This window comes from Eleutherodactylus coqui, chromosome 10, assembly GCF_035609145.1.
Source record: "Eleutherodactylus coqui strain aEleCoq1 chromosome 10, aEleCoq1.hap1, whole genome shotgun sequence".
Taxonomy (NCBI): domain Eukaryota; kingdom Metazoa; phylum Chordata; class Amphibia; order Anura; family Eleutherodactylidae; genus Eleutherodactylus; species Eleutherodactylus coqui.
In genome coordinates this window covers 113,287,661-113,310,235 of record NC_089846.1, presented here as the reverse complement: position 1 = coordinate 113,310,235, position 22,575 = coordinate 113,287,661, and the positions used below count along the sequence as shown (strand labels likewise).

The following is a 22,575-nucleotide window of genomic DNA, read 5'->3' as shown; positions in this document are numbered from 1 at the left end:
TCCCCAGAGGGACACAAATAGTGTAAAAAAAAAGATAATAAAAATGAACAAAAAAGAAAAATGTAAAAAAAAGTAAAAAAAAACCTTTTTTGTGCTTTTTCTTATATTAGCATTAAAAAAGTAAAAAAAATAATAAAATCCTACATATCTGGTATTGTAGTGTCCGTAACGATGCGTATAAAAAATTAGACATGCTTTTGACTGTGCATGGAAAAAAGCGTTAAAAAAAACCTTAAAAACGGAGGCAAAGTGCAAATTTCTAGCGTTTTGCCTCCCTAAAAACGCAATAAAAGTAATCAAAAAAGCCACATGTACCCCAAAATGGTACAAATAAAAACTACAGCTCGTCTCGCAAAAAATAAGCCCTCACAGAGCTCCGTACATAGAAAAATAAAAACGTTACAGGACTTTGAATGCAGCGATTTAGAAAAAAAAAGATTTCCAAAAACAGGGGTTTTATTGCAGAAAAGTGGAAAAACTTTAAAAAAAAATGTAAGAATTTTGGTATCGTTGTAACCGTACCGGCCCGCAGAAAAAATGAATTGTGTAATTTATGCTGCATGATTAACGCTGTAAAAAAAATCTATGGCAGAATTGATGCGTTTTCTCTCCCTGTTATCCTAAAAAAAAATATAAAAGTTTTACAGTATAGTTAATGTACCCAATAGTGGCACCGATAAAAACTACAGTTCAGCACGCAAAAAACAAGCCCTTATACGGCCGCGTCGACAGAAAAGTAAAAAAGTTATGGCTTTTGAAAAATGGAGATCCACCAAAAATCGTTTGGTCCTTAAAAGCCCAAAATAGGCCATGTCATTAAGGGGTTAAATACACACACAAATAGCAAATAGTTACATAAAAGAGACCTGTGCAAAGCCGGGTAATTCTGCAAGTTCTTTTCTAACTGTACAATATTGCTGCTAAGCATATTTTTGCACTTTCCTATTTGACGATTAGTTGCTGCCATGTAGACTATTTGTTTTTTCACTGAAGGTTATTCCAGAGTGGAAAAAACAGGAATGGAACCCAAAGAGACCACACAGATATGCAGGAATTTTCCATTTCCAGTTTTGGTGTTTGGGAGATTGGGTTGATGTTGTCATTGATGATCGTTTGCCAAGCATAGACGGGAATTTGATCTACTGCCATTCCAATGTGAAGAATGAATTTTGGAGTGCACTATTGGAGAAAGCTTATGCCAAGTGAGAACCTTCTATATCTCAAAATGTGAAAACTGAAATAGATTCAGGGTTCCTCTGAAAAACCAAAGGTTCCTGATGCTACATTTCTTGTAACACCTCAGATTTGGACCAGTGTGCTCTTGTCACCTCATAGTTCTTGTACCAAATTCACCATTGATCTGTATGTGGCTCAGCGCCAGCATGACTTTTCACATGACCCTTTATATCAGTATGGCTCGGTATAGAATCTACTCTCTTCAACCACCACTGTGGTTGTTTCTCCTACTCGCCAACGTTGACCCATGACGTATGTTTCTCTACAGGTTGGCTGGATCGTATGAAGCCCTGGATGGTGGTAGCACAGCGGATGCCATTGTGGATTTTACTGGTGCAGTTGCAGAAAGCATTGACCTGTCAGATGGCAAATACAAAGTTAATATAACAGAGCAAACAAAGTTGTTTGAAGAGCTTCTGAAAGTTTATAAAAGAGATGGACTGATCTGCTGTCATCTTAAGGTATAGTAATACAAATAGACGCCTCTATCTCTATAAATCTCGGTGTGCAAGTTCCATTGCAGAATGTTCTTTATTATTTGAGAAGACCACAAACTCAGGTGTCTTATCAACAGTCTAGTCACTCAACATCATTTAGAACACACAGATCAACAGGCTTCAGTTCATATGGTCACTATGGTTGGAAGAGGAGTAACTTGAAGCTCCTGGGCCACCAAACCTGTAACTGGGGCCCCCAACTATAATGCTTTATTTATAGCACTGGGACCCCTTATATGGAGAAGAGGGGCCTTATGTGCCCGGGTGCAACCGCATCCCCTTTAGTTACACCCCTGATGGTTGTACAGGTGGAACTATTCACATCTAGGCCTGAAGGGTCACTAGAAAACCTACCAGTTTCAAGAATGTAGACATAAATGAAGATGGATATGTTCAGCAACTTCTTTGCTGGAAAGAGTTGACTTGGCACCTCCATTTTCAGAATCAGAGGACATCCTCCAATTGATCACATATGTATTTTATTTCAGATCAGTATAACATTTCCTGGAACACAATGTATCGGTAGATGTTATATGACATATTTGCATACATCACACTTAATCATATCCGTACTGTTGCAGTATGACAGACGTGCTTAAAACACATCACAGCAGGAACAGAAATGATACTCATACCATAAATCGGTGTCCAGTCTAGACAGATTAAAAAAAGGGAACCACAAACATAATAAATAGTTCAATGAAACACTTTGATTGTGACATTTATACTGTTTTATCGCTCAAGAGCTTATCCTTGGGTTATTTAAACATGTCCTTTATGAAGCTTTCAGCTTTTATTGCTACAGTAAATACTTATTGACAATAAAAGAAAATATTTGCCCCCAAAGGCTATGTTCAGAGACACGATTGAGGACCAAGATGTGATTTTGTTGGAGACTAGACTCAGACAATTACTAATCTGTATTCATCTTTCACCCAGTTATGGGATTCGTTTATACCAGAAGTGTCAAACTCATTTTTATCGAGGACCAAATGAGCATAATGGTTGCCTTCAAAGAGCCGCTCCTTAAGAAATTGTTAAATAACCTGAGGCACCATATCACGCATCATCCTCCACCATTGATTTTGTTCCAAAACTAACAAACAAGATGGTGTATGTACCTTTTTTCTAAGTAGTTGAATAAAGTAGTTCAAATTGTTCCAGCAGATATGTTGTGGTGCACTACTTGGTCAGTAAAAGGCCAAGATGTCCTTTAGATAATAGCCAGCACCTTCCACCTCTTTAGCACCAAGCTTCCTACCTTGGAAGGTGGCTACAGTGCCCGGGAAGGGCTGTCAAGAGCTGTACCACCACCTGTGAGTTGTTGACCAGACTGGTGTGGAAGTGTGTAGTGACCCAGTACATCCTACTGGTCCCCTCCATAAATGTAATGGATGTATGTCTTATGTTGATGCACTGTGCAAAGCTGTCTTGGCATTTCCAGTATGTGTGTTGCACAGCTGCAGTGCTTGAGAGGTTTAATAAAATCCAAAGCCTGCATGTAAATGTATCAAGCCTGTCATGTGATGTGGTATGAGTTTATAAATGTGTGTGCTTGAGAGCAGGAAAGGGTCTTCAATCTGTATCCCATCTTGGCTTCCACCTAAAACAGAGACACATGGGGGCACCTTCAGCCCTTGTGTGTTGAAGATGGAGGAAAAGAAGAGATTTCCCAATCTGGATGTGAGCTAAATGTATTGAGAGTGAGCCCCAGAAGAGAGAGAGCATCTGTGAGTTCTAGTGTATGTATCTTCAGAGCCAGTGCAGAGGTACTATCTATCTCTTCTGTTTTTCCTATGCGGCCGTCCGAAGTCTGGATCACTGCATAGAGGTACACCCTTTTTTTGTCACACCCATGTATCTCCAAGGCTGGGTGGAGGTACTGCAAGATAATAATCTCTGTTCACACGCATGCATGTAAGAGCTGTGTGGAGGTACTAAGTTTTGAAGTCTATTCATTTGCCTGCACTGTGAAGTCTACAATTGAACTGCCTTGTATTGTTTATTCTTTATTCAAGTAAAGTGACAAGCAAGCACTATGCCCTCCCAGCTCCCCACGCATGTCAGGTGTCCGGGGTCTCCCTACGGGAATTTGCAAGTGCATGCCAGAGCTCAAAATCCAAGATGGCACCCTGTGCTGGCACCATCCCCTCTGCCAAGCACGGCCTGCGTCCTCCAGGTAAAGTGGAGAGCTGGTCCTTCTGTGACCTCGCAGGTCACATAAAATGACGCAGCGGGACGGATTCGGGCCCACGGGCCTTTAGTTTGACATATGTGCTTTACACCAGGGGTCTCCAACTCCAGTCCTCAGGGACCACCAACAGTTCATGTTTTCAGGATCTCCTATAGTAAGAACCCCTGTGGCAATGTCTGAGGCACCGACAATAATTACATCACCTGTGCAACACTGAGGAAGTCCTGAAAACATGACCTGTTGGCGGTCCCTGAGGACTGGAGTTGGGGAACCCTGCTTTTCACCATACATTTTTCTGCATAATGATAATACTATAACCCCCTGTGGTCCTTGGCCCTAATTGTGATAAAAATAGAATTGCTATTTAAGTATAAACATATACTAAAAAACTGCATAAAGAAGTAAAATATAACATTTGTTTGCCAATTTTTTGCCTTTTTTTTCCCTTTCGTTTATGCATTTACTTTTAGTTTTTTTATGTTTGGTTTAGGTGGTCATAATTCTAAACTATTCGGTGGCAGAGTTACCATCTGTCTGCAATTTTACAGACAGTGTTTAAAAAAAAGATGTTTTGCTCATTTTTTAAAGCTCAAAAGAATTTGTGCAGGTTATTGTGGCTGTAATTGTGGCTTTTCATTGCATGAACAGCAGTTTTGCCATTTTTTTTCAAAAATTGGCTTTAGTGCCTGTCATCTGGGCAGTACATGCTTTGCATTATTGGAATGATGGTATGTAAAATACATTATGTTGACAGAGGTATTGGGACACACATAAAAGGTGATAAAATTAGATTTTATTCACATTTTTCTATAGGGCGTTTAGCTGCCTTTGGCCTCAATGACTGCAGTAACCCTTCTAGGCTGCTTTCCATCAAATTTCAATAGATGTATGGGGGGGGGGGGTTTGCCTCCATTCCTCGAGGAGAGCTTCAGATAGCGGTGAAGAGGATGATAGGCATGGTGGTATGTACAGATATGGCATTCTAGTTTGTCCCAAAGATGATGGATGGGATTGAGATTCGGACTTCATTGGGCTGGCCAATGAAGTTTGCAGATGTTATGCTCTTCATACCAAGTTTCAGCACTACGTGCTGTATGACATGGTGCTTGGTCATGTTGGTGGAGACATGGAGCTTTACCAAAGTAGTGCCACAGGGTACGCAATGCCACATTGTCATTGAGGGTGGACTTTACTATAATCAATGGCCATAGCCCCTCCCAGCAGAAAGACAGCCACATCATAACAGAACCTCCTCCAAAATTCACTGTTGGGATGATGCAGTCACGTAGAAACTGCTCTCCAGGCAACCACCACACCAAAGTGTGGCCATGCAATCGGAAGATGATGTGCTGTGATTCATCTTTCAAAAACACTTCTTTCCACTCATTTACCATCCAAGAACAATGCTACAAGCACAATTGTAGGTGTCTGTGTATATGTTGCTGTGATGTCGGGCTTGTGTGCAGCCAGTCGTCCATGCAGAACTTCACCTGCAGTTCCCTACCAAATGTTCTGGTGCTAATGGCTGTTCCAATGTCCTGTGAGACCTCCTGAGTGTCTTGGCAGAGGATACGTACGATGCCTCCACAGCTTGTACAAGGTTTTGCTGCCCACATTGTCAGTTTATGAGGTCTCCACGTGTACACCGCACACACCAGATGTTTTTGATTACCAAATAACATTGCTTGGAAGATCCAAAAGTACTGTGATGTCCCGTGCTTTTTGGTTGCTCAGGTGACATTCCACCAACATATTCCATTGGAAATCTGTCAGCTTTGCACCTAGTGGCATTGTGGTGCTTGCTCTAGTGGGATGTGCCTGTGTAATACTCTCCTTTATACCTAATGTTCACACATCTAATTGGTGTATCAATCGGATAGGGTGGACTCCCAATGCTGACCTTCATTATACAAGTAGCAGCAGACAGTGGTGGTTACATCCCACTACAGACTGAACGAGGAGCTGGCCATGTGCGTGCCATGTGCTCTACATCATAGTCTATAGGCGATAGAGAAAGAGTCAGTCAAGCTTCAGCCGGGACACCTGTTCTCTATAGATAGGGAATGAACCCGGAGATAGGACCCAACTTGGCAAACATTTATGGCATGCCATGAGGAAAGTTCAAAAACCCCTTTAACCCACTAACAGTCCTGTTAAAATTTGAAAAACCCTCTTGAAAATTTCACTTTTTATTGTAGATTTTGAATTTATGTCTCATGTAAATATATTTGATGCAAAACTCTCCTTAAGTGCATTTTAATCCTTAGCCTTAGTGACATAACTAATTGTAGCCTTAAGGCCTGTAGAAACATGTTTTCAATATTAAAAGCCTTGCGTGAGGGTAAAAAAGTATTTACATTTTTTTCCATAAAAACGTTTAGTATGCCACAGTCAGTAATGACTGTTGCATCTGAGGGGTTAAACAGCATAGAGGAGTGATTAGATGAGCAAGACCTCATCATTTAACCCCTTTTCTGGGAAAAGCCCCATAAGTGACAATAAGAGAGCAAATATGCTTTCTGATTGATGGGGGGGAGGGTGATAACATGAACAAAATTCATGTCACCCGTCTCTATGAATCATAGATCTTCTATGTTGCAAGCTGTTCCCCCCTACAAAATACGATACTTCTTTTCCATGTATACAACTTTAGTTTTCTAACTTTGGACTTATTTTACCAGGTTTCTATCACTCAAGGGCCAATTATATAAGAGGTACAGTGAGTGTTCTTCGTCAGTTCTGCAAGTCTGCACAATTCCATCATTAAATGAAGTATTATAGAGACCATAAATATTTAGTACATTCATATTTGTGTAAAATAGTCCTTACTATCCATATAAAGCTAGTGTGATATGTATGCAAGGTCTTTATATATGTGCTGATCCGATATATATTCCTCATTCTCTTCTAAGGTGGACTCCGCCAGGGATATGGAGGTAGCGACTCCAATGGGACTTATTAAAGGACATGCATACTCAGTAACTGACATAAGGAAGGTATCTCTGGGAGAGAAGACTCTTTGCTTTGGAAAGACTACTAAACTGTTCATGATCAGAATGAGGAATCCATGGGGAAAGAGGGAGTGGAGAGGCGCATGGAATGATGAGTATGTAAAATGGACTGAGCATAAGTTACTAATATAGTGCAACATATGCAATAATCCATAGAATATAATCGGCCATTTGCTGTGATTTGTTTAGTCAGTAGTAGAAGATGATTGATAAGTAATGGAGGCGGGTAGCCAGAAGAGATGTCCAGGGCATTCTACCTCCATTCAATAAATGACTATCACTCCTGTATGAAAGCAAAGGAGCGATAGTCATCCAATGTAAAAGTACCCTTAGGGCTCAGTCACACGGGCATTTTGATGTGCAAATTTTTGTGCGCATAACTGATGCGTTCAAAAATTTGCATGACCGAAGCGGGCACCACAGCGGATAAACCACACCTAGCAGCATTTATCTGCTCAAAAAGAGCGCAGCCCGCTATCTCCTGCTGCGGCTGTGACACCTGCAGCAGGGGATTCCTTGGATATGAAACCCCTGGATGCCGTCACATCCAGGGGTTTCACCTTTGGTCAACGGGGTCGGCGGCAGCTGTGGCGGCCCTATTGCCATACAGAGAACATCGCGCTCCTCTGCCACAGCTGTGACAGCTGTGATTGGCCTCAGCCAATTAAAGGCAGCACTCACCCATTCATTAATTCATGAATGGATGAATGCTGCAGCTGATTGGCTGAGCGCAAGGACCAATCACAGGCAGCTCTTAGCTGTCTTTTAATAGCTGAGAGCTGGCTCTGATTGGTCACAGTGCTCAGCCAATCAGAGGCAGCCCTTTCAGCAGGCGGGGATTTTTAATCCCCGCCTACTGAAAACTCTTCATGAGGCTGAGCCCCGGCAGCTGCAGAGAGGTGAGTATACATTTTTTTAAAATTTTTTACACATTTTTAGGATGTTTTCAGGGAAGGGCTTATATTTAAGCCCTTCCCCGAAAATCAGTGCAGGGCTTGCCAGCAGCCCATTGCTTTCAAAGGAGCTGGCTGTATTTGCCAGCTCCATTGAATTCAATAGGAGAGCATCGTGCTCCTCTGCCACAGCTGTGGCAGAGAATTGCAATCTTGACTACATGTTCTCAATGGGGTCAGCGCTGCTGCCGCCGGCCCCATTGAACGCAGGGTGAAGCATCCAGGGGTTTCAAATACACAAAACACCGGTTTGCCGCAGTTACATGCGTTCTACGAACCAGTGTCCTATAATTTTTGCCGCAGGCATATTTCCGCATGAAAAATTCGCACATGTGACCGCTGCTATTGAAAAGCAGTGGTTCTATCAAGTGCAATCTTTTTTGCGTGCAGAAAAACGCCCGTGTGACTGAGCCCTTAGTAAGAAACCAGATGCAAGAAATGCCTTTTTGTTTTGTCTTGAAGATCTGAAGAATGGAAAAAAGTGAGCAAATCAGAAAAAAGGAACCTTGGATTGACTGTGCAGAATGATGGCGAGTTCTGGTGAGGCTGGGACACCAACAATATACTGAATCAGATCGACTGTAGCTTTCATACATATTACATGTAGGCTTTGTTTTTTCCCTTGAGAACATGTCAGTTTTTTTCTTTTCTTCTCCCCACTTTGAAAAAGATCATGCCCTTTTAACTTGTCCTTCAACATCTGAGGGCTTGTTTTTTGCAGGACAAGCTGTATTTGGTAAAGGTATAATTTAAAGGAGTTGTCAGAATTATATTTTATAGATAAATAATGCTATAGTCACCTCTCTGCTGTGTCCCACGTCGCTGATTCGGGTCTCCCCTCTGCTGTCAGGTTTACAGGCAGCCCCAGTCTGTTTATGGAACTTCACATGAGCTGCAGCCAATAACAGAGCTTAGTCCTCAATTGCTGAGCTCTGTTATTGGCTGTAGCACCTGTGACATCCCATAAACAAGGCGGGACTGCAGCCTCTAAACAAACACAGGCGCAGAGGACTGAGCACTGGCGTGGGACGCGATGGGAGCAGGGAGTATATCCCCATTGGTTGTTTTACTTCATACAGAAAGATTTTTACCCGTGGAGTAGAACTGGAACAACCCTTTTATGAATTGTAAAAAAAATGTACTGAAAAACTTTTAAAAAGTTTTAAGTTCGATGAAATGGAAAAATGCAATTGTACCAGGGGGTGGGGGGGGGGGGTTTCTTATATTTACGGCACATGTAGTGCAGCAAAAAGGACATGTTAACTTTATTCTGTGGGTCCGTTTGATTAAGGAGATATTATAATTCTATTGCGGTATTTTTGTGCTACTTTTAAAAAATAAATTATCTTTTTAAAAAAAATTACTGTCACCATCTCCTGACCACCATAACTTTATTTTCCCGCTGATGGGATTGTCTACAGGCTCATTTTTCGTGTGACAACTTGTAGGTTCCATTGATACCATTTTGGACTACATGTGACTTTTTGATTGCTTTTTTTTGTTACATTTTATCTTGGAAATGGAGTAATTAAAAAAGTACAATTCTGGTATTTTGTATTTTTTTCTGATGGCATTCACCATATTGGATAAATAATGCAATATGGTAATAGATCAGACTTCTACAGATGTTTATGGATTTTAATTTTAAAAAAGGGTGTTTTAAACTTTAGTTTTTTTACTTTTTGTACTAGTAAGCCCCCATCTCAACCACCACCCCCCCAAAAAACAACTATATTTTACTTAAAGGGGTTGTCTCGCGAAATCAAGTGGGGTTATACACTTCTGTATGGCCATATTAATGCACTTTGTAATATACATCGTGCATTAAATATGAGCCATACAGAAGTTATTCACTTACCTGCTCCGTTGCTAGCGTCCCCGTCGCCATGGTTCCGTCTAATTTCGGTGTCTTCTTGCTTTTTTAGACGCGCTTGCGCAGATGGATCTTCTCCCTTTCGGCTGGGCTCGGAAGCATCTGCGTTTTGGCTCCGCCCCCTTGTACGCGTCATCGTGTAGCCCCGCCCATGACGTGTGCCAGTTCCAGCCTCCTGATTGGCTGGAATCGGCACGTGATGGGGGCGGAGCTATGCGATGACGCGTACAAGGGGGCGGAGCCAAAACGCAGATGCTTCCGAGCCCAGTCGAAAGGGAGAAGATCCATCTGCGCAAGCGCGTCTAAAAAAGCAAGAAGACACCGAAATTAGACGGAACCATGGCGACGGGGACGCTAGCAACGGAGCAGGTAAGTGAATAACTTCTGTATGGCTCATATTTAATGCAAGATGTATATTACAAAGTGCATTAATATGGCCATACAGAAGTGTATAACCCCACTTGATTTCGCGAGACAACCCCTTTAATTCTACCTTTTTTGGCCCCATGGGAGACTTGAGTTAGTGATCATTTGATCGCTTAAACAATACACTGCAATACTTCACAAGGCCCAGAGCTGCCATGACACCCAAACGGCACCTTGCAATCTCATTGCTGAGGGTCTATTTGGGAGACAGAGGTATCCACCCCACCTTTCTCTGACGGGCGATTTAAATGCCACTGTAAAAAATGACAGCGGTATCCAAATTGTTAACAGCTGCAGTTGGAATTATCTCTAATTGTGGCCAGGTATCAGCTGTCAAAGGCAGCCAACAACCTTCAGGAATATTCGGTTCCCAAGCCCACTCCATATGAACCCTGCATACATCCACTCCACATGTACAGTGCATGTCACCAAGGGATTAAAGAACTTTTCTAGAAGTTTACCATTAATGTCCTATCCTTAGGATAGGTCATCAATACAGGATAGGTGGAAGTCTGACCTCCAGCACCCCAGTCAGTCAGCTTTGAAGGGTCAAATGCACTTGGGCAGGCACTGCGCCATATATTGTATAGTGGATGTGCTTGGTATTGCACCCCACATCCGTTCACTTGAATGGGACGCAGTTGCAGAAAGGCCATGTGACTGATGAACGTGACATCACAGGTTTGAAGAAGAGGTCATTGCACTTGCCTGAGTGTCACAGACCTTCAAACAGCTGAACAGTAGGGCTATTGTGAGTTTGATGTCCACTCATCTGATATTGATGATTTATTCTAAGGATAGGTCATCAAATCCTTAAGTCCAAGATATCCCCTTTACATTTTTCTCTTTTTGGGAGAGAGGTTGGTTTTATTATGTTTTTCCCCAACACCTTTGAGTAAATGACTGATTTGTTCCCCACCCCTCTTGACTCATGTTACAGGCCTCTCACCAGCCAAGCCAGAAACCTACTGCACACTGATCAGAGCCAAACACCTGAAACAGCTTTCTGTATATAGTTTTCTGGCTTGGTTTCCTATGCCCAATGATTGTTATAAAGACCTGTATAAAGGGTCTGACATTGATTTGAAGGAATGCTGCCATCCAATAGGTGGCGCTGCAGAGGTATTGTTCCATCTTCCTTTTTTTCAAGCAGAATAGGTACACAGAAGCTACAGTGCACGCTCGTAATATAACAATAGACATGGGTATAAATAGTAAAAGCTTTGTCTGCTCCCCTATGGGGGCCAAGAACTATCCCCACTCAGTAATAAGATGCAGTTAGTGAAAGTGAGATTGGAAAAAATTCATGCAAATCACTTAAAGAACAAGCATGAATAAAATACACAGTGGTGTATGTGTCTGTAGACAGCAGACACTGCAGCCACAGTATGTTATAACTTCAGTGGTCATTTGGTTGGCCTGTAGATATTTTTTGCTCTCAACATAGAAGCTTCAAGCTAGGTTTTCATTGGTAGATATCCCACTTATGCTGCGTCTAGATGTAACGATTATCATTCAAAAAAATCGTTATTAAAATAAGCAAAGGTTTGATAATAGTTTAGTTTAAACACGAGTCAACAATCAAACAACGAACGAGAATTGTGCACTTTTAGTTGGTCGTACTAAACAAAGATACGAAAATATATAATAATAGCTACATACTTGATAAGGTTGATGCAGATCCATCAAGTACAAGCTATAAACCTGCTGCGTTGATCCAGAGGTAGGCAAAAAAAAGCCCCTAAAGGGTGAAAGCCAAATGCTCCATAGATTAGGGGGGGAAATTCTTTCACAACTTGTTCAACGAATCAGCCATTACAACATCATGGAACCGCAAAGCACCTCCATCTTCAATGATGGTGAAACCTCCTTTCCGCTGGGTGTAGAGGATGCGCCCTACTAATGGCCCTACTCATGGCCTACTCATGGCCTAGCGCCCTACTCATGGCCTAGGTGTGAACTGATCTCGGTACTAGAATGTTGCAATTGGTTAAGTGTGTATAATGAGTCTGTGCTTTGTTCTCTTTCCTGTAGGATGACCTTTGAGGACTGGTGTAATAACTTCACCCATATTGATATCTGCCGTATGATAAACACTTCATATCTTAGCCAACACAAAACATGGGAGAAGGGGGAAGCCCATGGGAAATGGACAACCAATGCGGACGCTCTGCTGAATCGCTCTGGAGGATGCTTCAATAATAAAAGTACATTTTTTCAGAATCCACAGGTGACTGCCAGCCTGTTTCTTAGAAATAGCTTACAATATGGTGGCCAGAGTCTGTGTGTGGCAGCCAGTGCAGAAATTGACCATCTTGAACAATGAACACATTTTTGTAGCCATTTTTGCATTTCACACATTTTACGATAGATGGCAGCCCCTTTGCTTACATGGCCATGGTGCAGTTGCACAAACCTATGTGGCAAATCCCTCTGCACTAATGCCTCTCTCTTGAGTTGAGATGACCAACTCATTTATTACTTTTATTTGCCCCCTAAACTAGCTCCCTCAGACAATATCACGTTGGGTTAGAAAAACGCAAAAGAGAAATATGGTAAATGAAGAAAATTCTCTGTATCTGACCAGATCTGAAATCATCAGCATCAGGCCCAGACCCATATCTGTAGCTTGTGTACTATACATAAGCGGCCACGTCTGCTTCCATGTGATCAGTACATCAAGGTGATTCCAAGTAACAATATAAATAGTCTTCATCCAGGATATGTTTTTTCTCTGTTGGGGTCCTTTGAGTTTTCATCAGTGAGCACAAGTTCCTATCCATCCATCTTGTTGGTTATTCTCTTGTTCTTTTCCTTTCAAGTATATCACTCATAACTGCCCCTTCCGTTGACCTGACTATATATATCATTCCAGGTAAATTTTTAGACTAAGCCACCGTGTGTGTCCGTCAGTACAGTATTTTTGCCCGCATTGTCATCTGTAGGATGTATTTTTCAGTAACTTTCCCCTTATGCATGCTCCATTAGGCTTTCCTGAAGGGGTCGGCACGACCCGCCATGATGGTCGCCCATGCTCAGTCAAGACACTGACCCAAGGACAGTCCGCAATGTTGTGCCTGTCCTATAAAGTACTCATAGAGGGTTATGATTAATGCTCTGGGCGAGTTCCCCATGTTTTCTCCAAGTCTCAATATGACCAAATATCTGCTCCTTCATGAGGCAACATCAATGACAAAACTCCCCACCACCACCACCACCACCACCACCACTTCCCCATCACTTCAGCACAGACACTAAAACTATTATGTCACAATGAAGCCATGGCAGGGCTGCTCTCAGTGAAGCTCTTATTAACAGCTGATCCGTGCGCAGACAGGCAGCCGCTCGCTCTCCTTTCTTGTCTCCTCTCTCTTACAGTCTTTCTACTCTGTACAATTACATCTCTTAGTGAGAAGCTCTAAGGCCTTACAGTCATTAGTGAGTACAGAGATTCGGAACGGTTACCGACGGTGTAGTAGGGATAGAGAGAAGTTATTCTTCTTTATCAAGATATATTATAAAGTCCATTATCTGCACATACACTATGGATATAGAAAGAAACACGTCGGAACTTTGGTCAATCAACCACTAACCTACCTTACTGTTCATGGTATTGTCCGAAATCGTGGTCATTTATTAGATTTTAGTACTAAGAGAGATTGTCTGCTGCATACAAAACCCTCTACACAGTTCACTATATGGTTATCAAACTGGAGATTCCTCCTTTCAGGGTCTTGTTCACCACTGGTAGAGATGAGCGAGCATGCTCGGATAAAGCAGTTACTCTCTCTCTACACCCCCCCCCCTAACACCCACCACCCCCGCGAGCCTGCTCGGCCAGTAAGCAGTTACTAGAGAAGAGCGATGCTCGCTTGAGTAACTGCTTTATCCAAGTGTGCTCGCTCATCTCTATTTATCAGCCATAGCAAGGAAGCACCGCAAAGATGGTCTCTCTCTCTAGGAGACTGCTGATCTAAGTAGGTGGTAGCAGTTGATTGTAAAGCCCAAACCCCATGATCAGTGATAAGAAAGCCTTCTGGCTACTAATGCCCCTTCTGGCATTAGTAGCCATCTTCAGTGCAATCAGGGGTGTTGCTAGGGTCTTAAAAGATTTGGAACACAAGCCCAAAACACATATTCCACCCCCCTTACCCCCCAAAAACAAAACAACCATATATATTTATCTTATATAGTCAAGTCACTGTTATGGCCACCAGCTAATATTCAGAGTAAGCACCATGTGCAACTCAGACAGCAGCTAGGCAGGCCGGGGGTGACTGGTAGGTGGTCTCAGGTATCTGGCACCATGCTGACTGCAGTGCATCCTACAGGTTTTGGAGGGTGTGTGGGGAAGAATCCATAGCACAAACACAACAATCAAGGTGGTCTGACAGATGCTCAATTGGGTACAAGTCTGGAGAATTAATGGACCAGGGAAGTAGTTGGGAGTCTTGGTCATGCTCTTCCAACCACTGTCGGACATTTCTAGCCATGCGACATGTTGCATTGTCTTGCTGGAAGATCCCATCTGCCCCAGGCAAGACAAACAGCATCTATGGGTGTATGTGATCTGCAAGGATAGATTCACAACCAAATTGGTCCAGAGGGCCTTCCACATGTATGCACGGGCCCAAAGGATGCAATGACAAAATTCCCCAAATCATATCGCTACCGCCACCAGCTTGTGTTTTTCCAGTGATGGTTGCAGGCTGGTTTTTTTTACTGATGTTTCTCGCCTGACACACTAACATCCATCCATTCAAGAAAGCAGAAAATGTGACTCATTGGAGAAGGCAACCCTTTGCCAATCAGTGGTGGTCAAATTTCGATATTGTTGTACAAAATTGAAACCTTTTCTCCGATGCACCTTTGTTAGCATCGGTTCAGTGACCATCCGTGTGCTTTGGAGCCCCATATGCATTAGGGTTCAATTAAGTATCGTTTTAAGACAGATATTTGGTATCCTCCTGGTTCATTTTCATGGTGAACTGCCTCACTGTAGCGTATCATTCGGCCTTTTCGCACCTCCATAGCCAATGTTTACCTTTCATATCATTGGCACGTGATGCTCCGCCATTTCCATGTTGGTTAATCCCAATGATGCCATTTGTCTAATCACGATACACTTTCATCGTATCAGCACGCCAAAAGTTCACACACTGCGCTGTTTGAGTAATACCGCCACTCTTGGCTGAAAGCCAATAATCATCTCTTTTTGCCCCTTTTACCCATGACAATGAGTGATATGTGAGCAGACGGCCTATCACACACCAGATAACACTGTCACATCATGACTACTACCATTATCACTACACAGTGACTGAACAATATTGAATACTGTTGAATAGAGTAGTTTTTCTCAGTAGTAAGCTAGTCGCCCAGAAAAAACTGCAAATAAAAAAAGGTAACTACACTGTATTCACATTTTCTTGCTAGTACGAATATATAAAAGCCATATGATTACCACAACAGAACAATTGCTGGGTTTTATAAAAAACTGCAATAAAACCAAAGTTGAAAGTACAAAAAATGCAATTTTTCTACACTTGTGTACTTGGCCTTATAGTCAGTGAGCACAGGGGACGTCCTTCTCACATTGTAGTCATTTACTTTTCCTGATTATCTGAGTCTGGATCACCATGAAGATATATCCCAGCCACAACTTGTCTCTGCACACATTGCCATTCAGGAATGCTTCTCTCAGCACCCCAACAAAGCAATAGTACTCTTTTGTAAAGTCTTTACTGTCTGTAAAGTAATAAGCAGTCTTTCTGCCTAAGGCCTCGCTCACACGAGCGTTGGTTTGTATGCGCGTTTGTGCGTGTAAAACAGTGAGTCTATTAGAACCATTGGTTTCCAATGATGTGTTCATACATCCGTCCTTTGCAGGTGTGCAAATTCGCGCACCTGCAAAAGATAGGACATCTGAGTGCTGGGAAGGTCCGTAAATATTCCCCGCGGGGAATCCCCTCATCACTGAACACTGTGACAGCACTGTCAAAGTGCTCAGTGACAAGGAGACTCCCCACCGGGAGTAAAGAATCCCCTACCACACGTCACAGCTGTGGCAAAGGATCGCGTTGTTCTCCTATTGCTTTCATTGGGGCCGCCACTGAAAGCAATGGGATGCAGGCAACAACTGCAGTGATTTTCAAGAAAGGGCTTTAAATATAAGCTCTTCACTGAAAAATCATCCCAAGCTTGTGTAAAAAAATAAAAAATATGTATACTCACCTCTCCGGCGCTGTCGGGGCTTGGTGCATCTAGCCGCTTGGCTCGCTGGCACTGTACTGAAGCTCTTTCAGCAGGCGGGGATTTAAAGTTCCCGCCTCCTGAAAGGGCTGCATCTGATTGGGTGAGCGCTCAACCAATCACAGGCATCGCTCAGCTGTCATTCAATGAATGGCTGAGCACTGCCGGTGATTGGCTGAGCACTCAGCCATTCAGACGCAACCCTTTCAGGAGGCGGGGATTTTAAATCCCCGTCTGCTGAAAGAACTTCAGTACAGTGCAGGGGAGCCAAGCAGCTAGACGCACTGAGCCCCGACAGCGGTGGAGAGGTGAGTATATATATTTCTTTACACAAACTAGGGAACATTTTTAGGGAAGGGCTTTTATTTCATTGAAAATCACTGCAGGGGTTGCTGCCATCACCTTGCTTCCAATGGGGCCGCTGGTAGAGACAATAATGTCTCTAATAAGCCCCCTTTAAGCCCAGACAACAATGCACTCTTTGTGCCCCTAAAGCAATAAATCCTTTTCATACCATAATAATGCCTCCTTTTTGCTCCTACAGCAATATCCCTTTTATGCCTGTACAATAATTGTCTCCTTTGAGCCACTACAGATTAAGCTTCCTTTAGTGTACGTTCACACATTATGGAATTATTGCTTTTTTCTGCAGTGTAAAATCTGCACCAAAACTTGTGGCAAAATCCACAATATTGGGATTTTTGGGGCGGATCTGCAGCAAACTTCACCCTTTGACTTGAAAGGGTAATATAAGTCACAGCTATTAATCAAGAACCGTGTCAAAATCCATACCAAATGGTGTGGATTTTGACACGGATCCTTACCAAAATCCATAGAGCAAAATTTGAAGATCCACACCAAAATCTGCAGTGTGTGAACGTAATCTCATGGCACCAGTATAATGTCCACTTAGTTACGCTGTTGAGCCCCTTTATGCCTCACTGTAATAATAACCCCACTATGATTTTCTCTCTATGCCCCTAAAGTAGTAAGACCCCATTATGCCTCCACATTACTCCCATGTGCCCACTGACTACACTGTTCACAGTTGATTAATGCTTACTCAGACTCCTTACAGATCATTCATGGCAGCCTTCTATCCTTGTCCCTTGTCTCCAGCACTCTGGTGCCTTAGAATAGGAGGAACCAGAGAGAGTGAAGGAAAGGGAAGATAAAAGATACACATGCTGCCATGCACCACAATCTGTAAGGAGTCCGAGTCAGCAGATTAGGATATAGTAGCACTGGTATTTTTTCACTGCGAAAAATTGGTGACGGGTTCCCTTTAATCTCAGCCTAAAAATTCTAGAAGAAATATATATATATATATGTAAACACCTCTAAAGGAATTTGTATGGTGAGATTATAACATTTTTTTTTCCCCTAGCGTTGCATTGGAATTGCAGCCACATCTGGTCTGGCCACTTGAATGAGACTGCTCCCCCCGCACGCACTAATGATCTTCTTAATATGATAACCAGGGGCGTAACTATAGAGGATGCAGGGAATGCAGTTGCACCCGGGCCCAGGAGCCTTAGGGGGCCCATAAGGCCTCTCTTCTCCATATAGGGGCCCAGTACTATGAATAAAGCATTATAGTTGGGGGCCCTGTTACAGGTTTTGCATTGGGGCTCGGGAGCTTCAAGTTACGCCTCTGATGATAACCATAACTATGTAGGATGAAATGGTTGGTTATCTAGTTTGGTGCATTTGTGCCATCGTGTGGCATCATCTGATGCTACACACCTCCTCATCATTATCAATATTTCATTATATCCACTGCCTCCATTATGTTTTGGCACCCTTCAGTCTTTTAATTAGTAGTGTTCTTTTACTTCTGGCATCCGAGAATTGAGCTAACACTAATCTAACCCTTTCAGGTGCCTATAGTACATAACGTTACCAAACTAAAGTATAGAATGCTCCCCCGGGACTCGTTAATACTGTAAAGTACATCATCTTTGGAGTTGAAAAGCTAAAACATCTCCTTTATAGGTAGACTCGGTACACGTTGTTTCATTTTCTAGAAGGACTAGACCTTGTTCTTTTGCCTAAATGTCCTTATTTTATTATTCAGTACGTCTTTGAGGTGAAGAAAGAAGAAGATGAGGTGCTGGTTTCTCTGCAACAAGAAGATCAGCGAATATACAAGAAGTTTGAGAAAGGAGACAACTTTATTATTGGCTTTGAAATTCTCAAGGTAGAAAACCATAAGAAGCCCTTTCTATATTTATAGATGTGATACAATGCCTTAGGCCACCTGCAGACGGGCGGAATGGCATAAACTGGTCTTAGTGCGAGTACCACAGGAGTAAGATGTGACCAATTTAATAAGAAGCGCAAACCTCTTAATGACTTAGTTGCATCTCTGGGAAGATGGAACAATGCCTCTGCAGCGCCACCTACTGTATACTGATGAGGGGCAAAAACCCCCTAACTAATTCTATGGCTGCCTGTCCACGGGCGTATTTTCATTGTGTTCCCCGTGGCGATAATACGTCCACGAGGGAACGCAGTGAACGCTTTCCATAGCATTGCTATGGAAAGCACAGTTCCCCCCCCTGTCCACGAGCGGAGAATCATAGCGATTCTCCGCTCGCGGGTGCAAATCGCGGCATGCGATTTGCTGCGGTGGGCCTATCTGTCAGATAGCTAGCTCCTGCGGTGGAGATCCGCTGCGGGATATCGCTATGCCCATGGACAGGCAGCCTATCTGTGCATGGTTATCTTTCCCTTGTGGAGAAGACTCTGGCTTTGGCTCACAATTTGCAGTCATTGCTACAAAGCTTGTTGAAAAAAAGTCTGACATTGACTTGCAGGAATGCTGCCTTCCAAAAGGTGGCGCTATAGGAAAATGTATAAGTTACACGCCGTGCCTTGGAATGTCAAAGTCGTGGGTTTTCCCCCAAATATATGGCCTTCCCATTGTTGTGAAATCGTGGTCTCAAAATCATAGGACATGTAACTTCATGTCAAAATTAGGAGCCAATTAGTATCCTAATAGAGCAGCACAGAAAGATAATCTATCACAGTTCTTTTGCTAGGTGGAACAGAACAGACGGTACAGAATCCACAAGATGCAAGGGCAGGAGAGATATGCATCCTCCCCCTACATGAATCTGAGATCTATTTTTCTGAGGAAGGTATTGAAGAAAGGTAGATACGTCATTATTCCCACAACTTTTCGACCCGGAGTTACCTGTGAATTCAACCTCAGAGTCTTTACAGACGTGGCATCCAACTTCAGGTATTGTCATGCTTGTATATCTTCGTACATATTCTGTAGAAGTGTAGTATATTCTGTACAGATGTTACCATTATGAAATCTACATTCAATATTCACAAACTTAGTACATGGATGCTGCATCACCTTGTGGTAGCAAACAGTACTGCAGGATATGTATGTTCAAGTTTAGCGGAAAAATCTGGAAAAAAAACATAGCATCATCGAAATAAATGCAACCTTTGTAATTTTTCATCATGGAGCCTTCCCCCATTTAATCACGTTTGTATTAAAAACCTCAAATTAAAACCAACTAAACAAAGCAATATAACTTAAGAGATGCTACTAGTGTTCCCATTAAGCTGGGCCATCTGGAAAGAAAAGTGAAAAAAATATATATACTAATGAGACCAAACAGCCTAATGACAAGCATACATGTCTGCACGGTGTGACTGAAGGCCCTTTTACATGGAACGATTATTGTTCAAAGATTAATTTAAATGAGCAAAAAACAAACAATAATCGTTCAGTGTAAACGCAGCCAACGATCAGACGGCGAAAGAGAAGTCGTTCGCTTTTCGTTCATTTTATACGGGTAGAAAAATCATCGTTGGCTCGTTCACTAATCGTTCGGTTTATATACCTCGCAGTCACGTATACAGCGAATGTGAGCGTCTGAAAGAGCCAATGTATCTGCCTGTATGAACAGGCTGCCCGCGCGAACTCTGACATTGTTTGCTCATTCAATTGAGAAATTGAGCCGTTCTCGGCTATTAACCATTTAAATGCCGCTGTCAATTCTGACTGCGGCATTTAAATCCCCGAACGATGTTCGGGGGTCCCGCACGGCCCCCCCGCGGTAAGATCGGGGGAGCCGTGCAGGTGTCATGGCAGCCAGGGGCCTAATGAAAGGACCCAGGGCTGCCTTATCAGACTGCCTATCAAGCCATTCCCGTGGGGTGGCTTGATAGACCGTCTGTCAAAAAGCAGTATGACGTAATGCTATAGCATTACGTCATACTGCAGGAGCGAGCAAAGCATCGCATGTTAAAGTCCCCCAGGGGGACTTCAAAGTAATGTAAAAAAAATAAATCAATAAAGTTTTTTTTAATTGAAAAAAAAAAAGTTGTAAAAGTTTAAATCACCCCCCTTTTGCCATATCTATTAATAAAAAATCTAAATAATAAATTTAAAATATGTATTTGGTATCGCCGCGTCCGTAAAAGTCCGAACTATCAAAGTAGCGCATTATTTTTCCCGCACGGTGAACATCGTCCGAAAAAAAAATAAAGAACTCCAGAAATGCCCTTTTTTAGTTACCCTGTCTCCAGAAAAAACACAATAAAAAGCGATCAAAAAGTCGTATGTACTCCAAATTGGTACTATCAGAAACTACAGAACATCCTGCAAAAAATGAGCCCTTGCTAAACTACGTCGACGGAAGAAAAAAAAAGTTATCGCGCGCACAAAATGACGGCAGAAAATAGTTGAAAAAAATTAAATGTCTTTAAAAAAAAAAAAGAGTATAGTAAAAAAAAACCTACACAAGTTTGGTATCGTAGTAATCGAACAGACCCATAGAATAAAGTTATCATGTCGTTTTGTTGCCGTTCGTGCGCCGTAGAAATAAGACGCACTAAAAGATGGCGAAACGTCGGGTCTTTTTCATTTTACTCCACTTAGAATTTTTGAAAAGTTTTTCAGTACATTATATGGTACATTATATAGCACCATTGAAAAATACAACTCGTCCCGCAACAAACAAGCCCTCATACAGCGACGTCGATGGATAAATAAAGGAGTTACGATTTTTTTAAAGGGGGGAGGAAAAAACGAAAATGGAAAAAGAAAAAGGGGCCGCGTCATTAAGGGGTTAAAGATATTTGCATCGCTTTACATTTATTCTATATGTGGGATGTTTTGCCAGCGGTAACATTTGTAATCACACTGAATAGTCTCAGTATAATAAATGAGATATCTCTAGTTTAGGTATAGCCTCTTCTTACAAGTTATCTGATGATCTCTGCAGGGAGTTGCTACGGGATAAGCCCAGTGTAACCTGTTGGAACTTCCTGCTGGGATATCCTAAAAGAGTCAGTCAAGTGTTGGTGCAGAGCATAGAAGGAGTGGACCCACGGGGGAAAGCAGAAGGTAATCTGTGACTCTAAAGAAACATTTAATGCAATCCTCATTGCAAACCACCAGATTAAATTGTATCTCTTGTTCTGCTACTTTGTATTGTATGTGTCCAAAACTCTTTGCTGAATTAACTACATAATAAATCCTCACAGGGGGTCAAAGCCTCATATTTGTCTATACAAAACTCGCATTGCAAAGTGGGCAAACTTGCCAAATTTGCAGACTTTCAAAAAAACCTATCAAACAAGAACAATTCAAATAGGTTAACACAACTAATGTAACAAGTGGTTTATCCAATACCAATACACACAGCCAGTTGTAATGACTGCATGCTATTTGTGCTGAGCTATTTACATTGATCTTTTTTGACAGTTTTTTTTGCTGAAAGTTTGTAAATTAGTAATGGGAGTTGAACTGAAATATTATGTAGACTTATACATACACTGTACGCACAAAGTGCTTCGAAAAAGTATTTGTCCCCTTCCCAACTTCATCTATTTTTGCATTTATCACATTTGAGGCTTCAGATCATACTTTTAATATTAGACAGAGATAATCTATGTAAACACAAATGCTGCTTTAAAATAATTGCATTAATTGAAGGACAAATGATGGTCAGTGCCACTTAACCCTTTGTGAAAAAGGTATTGCCCCTTTAGCTACCAAAGCAACCAGTTTACCAAATTTAACTGACAATTGGGTTTTATATTCACCAAGCACACCGAGACATGATCTCTGCCAGATCTGTTGAATACAGACATCCTTAGAAAT

At 42.1% G+C, this 22,575-nt stretch overlaps 1 protein-coding gene across 4 annotated transcripts in view; it reads left to right on the top strand.

Moving 5' to 3' along the window:
- The window catches only part of CAPN6 (calpain 6), a 104,534-nt gene that overhangs the window by 68,669 nt on the left and 13,290 nt on the right, over positions 1-22,575 (top strand). For all 4 annotated transcript variants that reach the window (XM_066581732.1, XM_066581729.1, XM_066581731.1 and 1 more), the window contains 8 exons: positions 994-1,202; positions 1,505-1,697; positions 6,840-7,033; positions 8,354-8,431; positions 12,225-12,420; positions 18,520-18,642; positions 19,487-19,689; positions 21,695-21,816. In XM_066581732.1, coding sequence (XP_066437829.1) covers positions 994-1,202; positions 1,505-1,697; positions 6,840-7,033; positions 8,354-8,431; positions 12,225-12,420; positions 18,520-18,642; positions 19,487-19,689; positions 21,695-21,816 — 1,318 coding nt within the window. The remainder of the gene's footprint in view (positions 1-993; positions 1,203-1,504; positions 1,698-6,839; positions 7,034-8,353; positions 8,432-12,224; positions 12,421-18,519; positions 18,643-19,486; positions 19,690-21,694; positions 21,817-22,575) is intronic.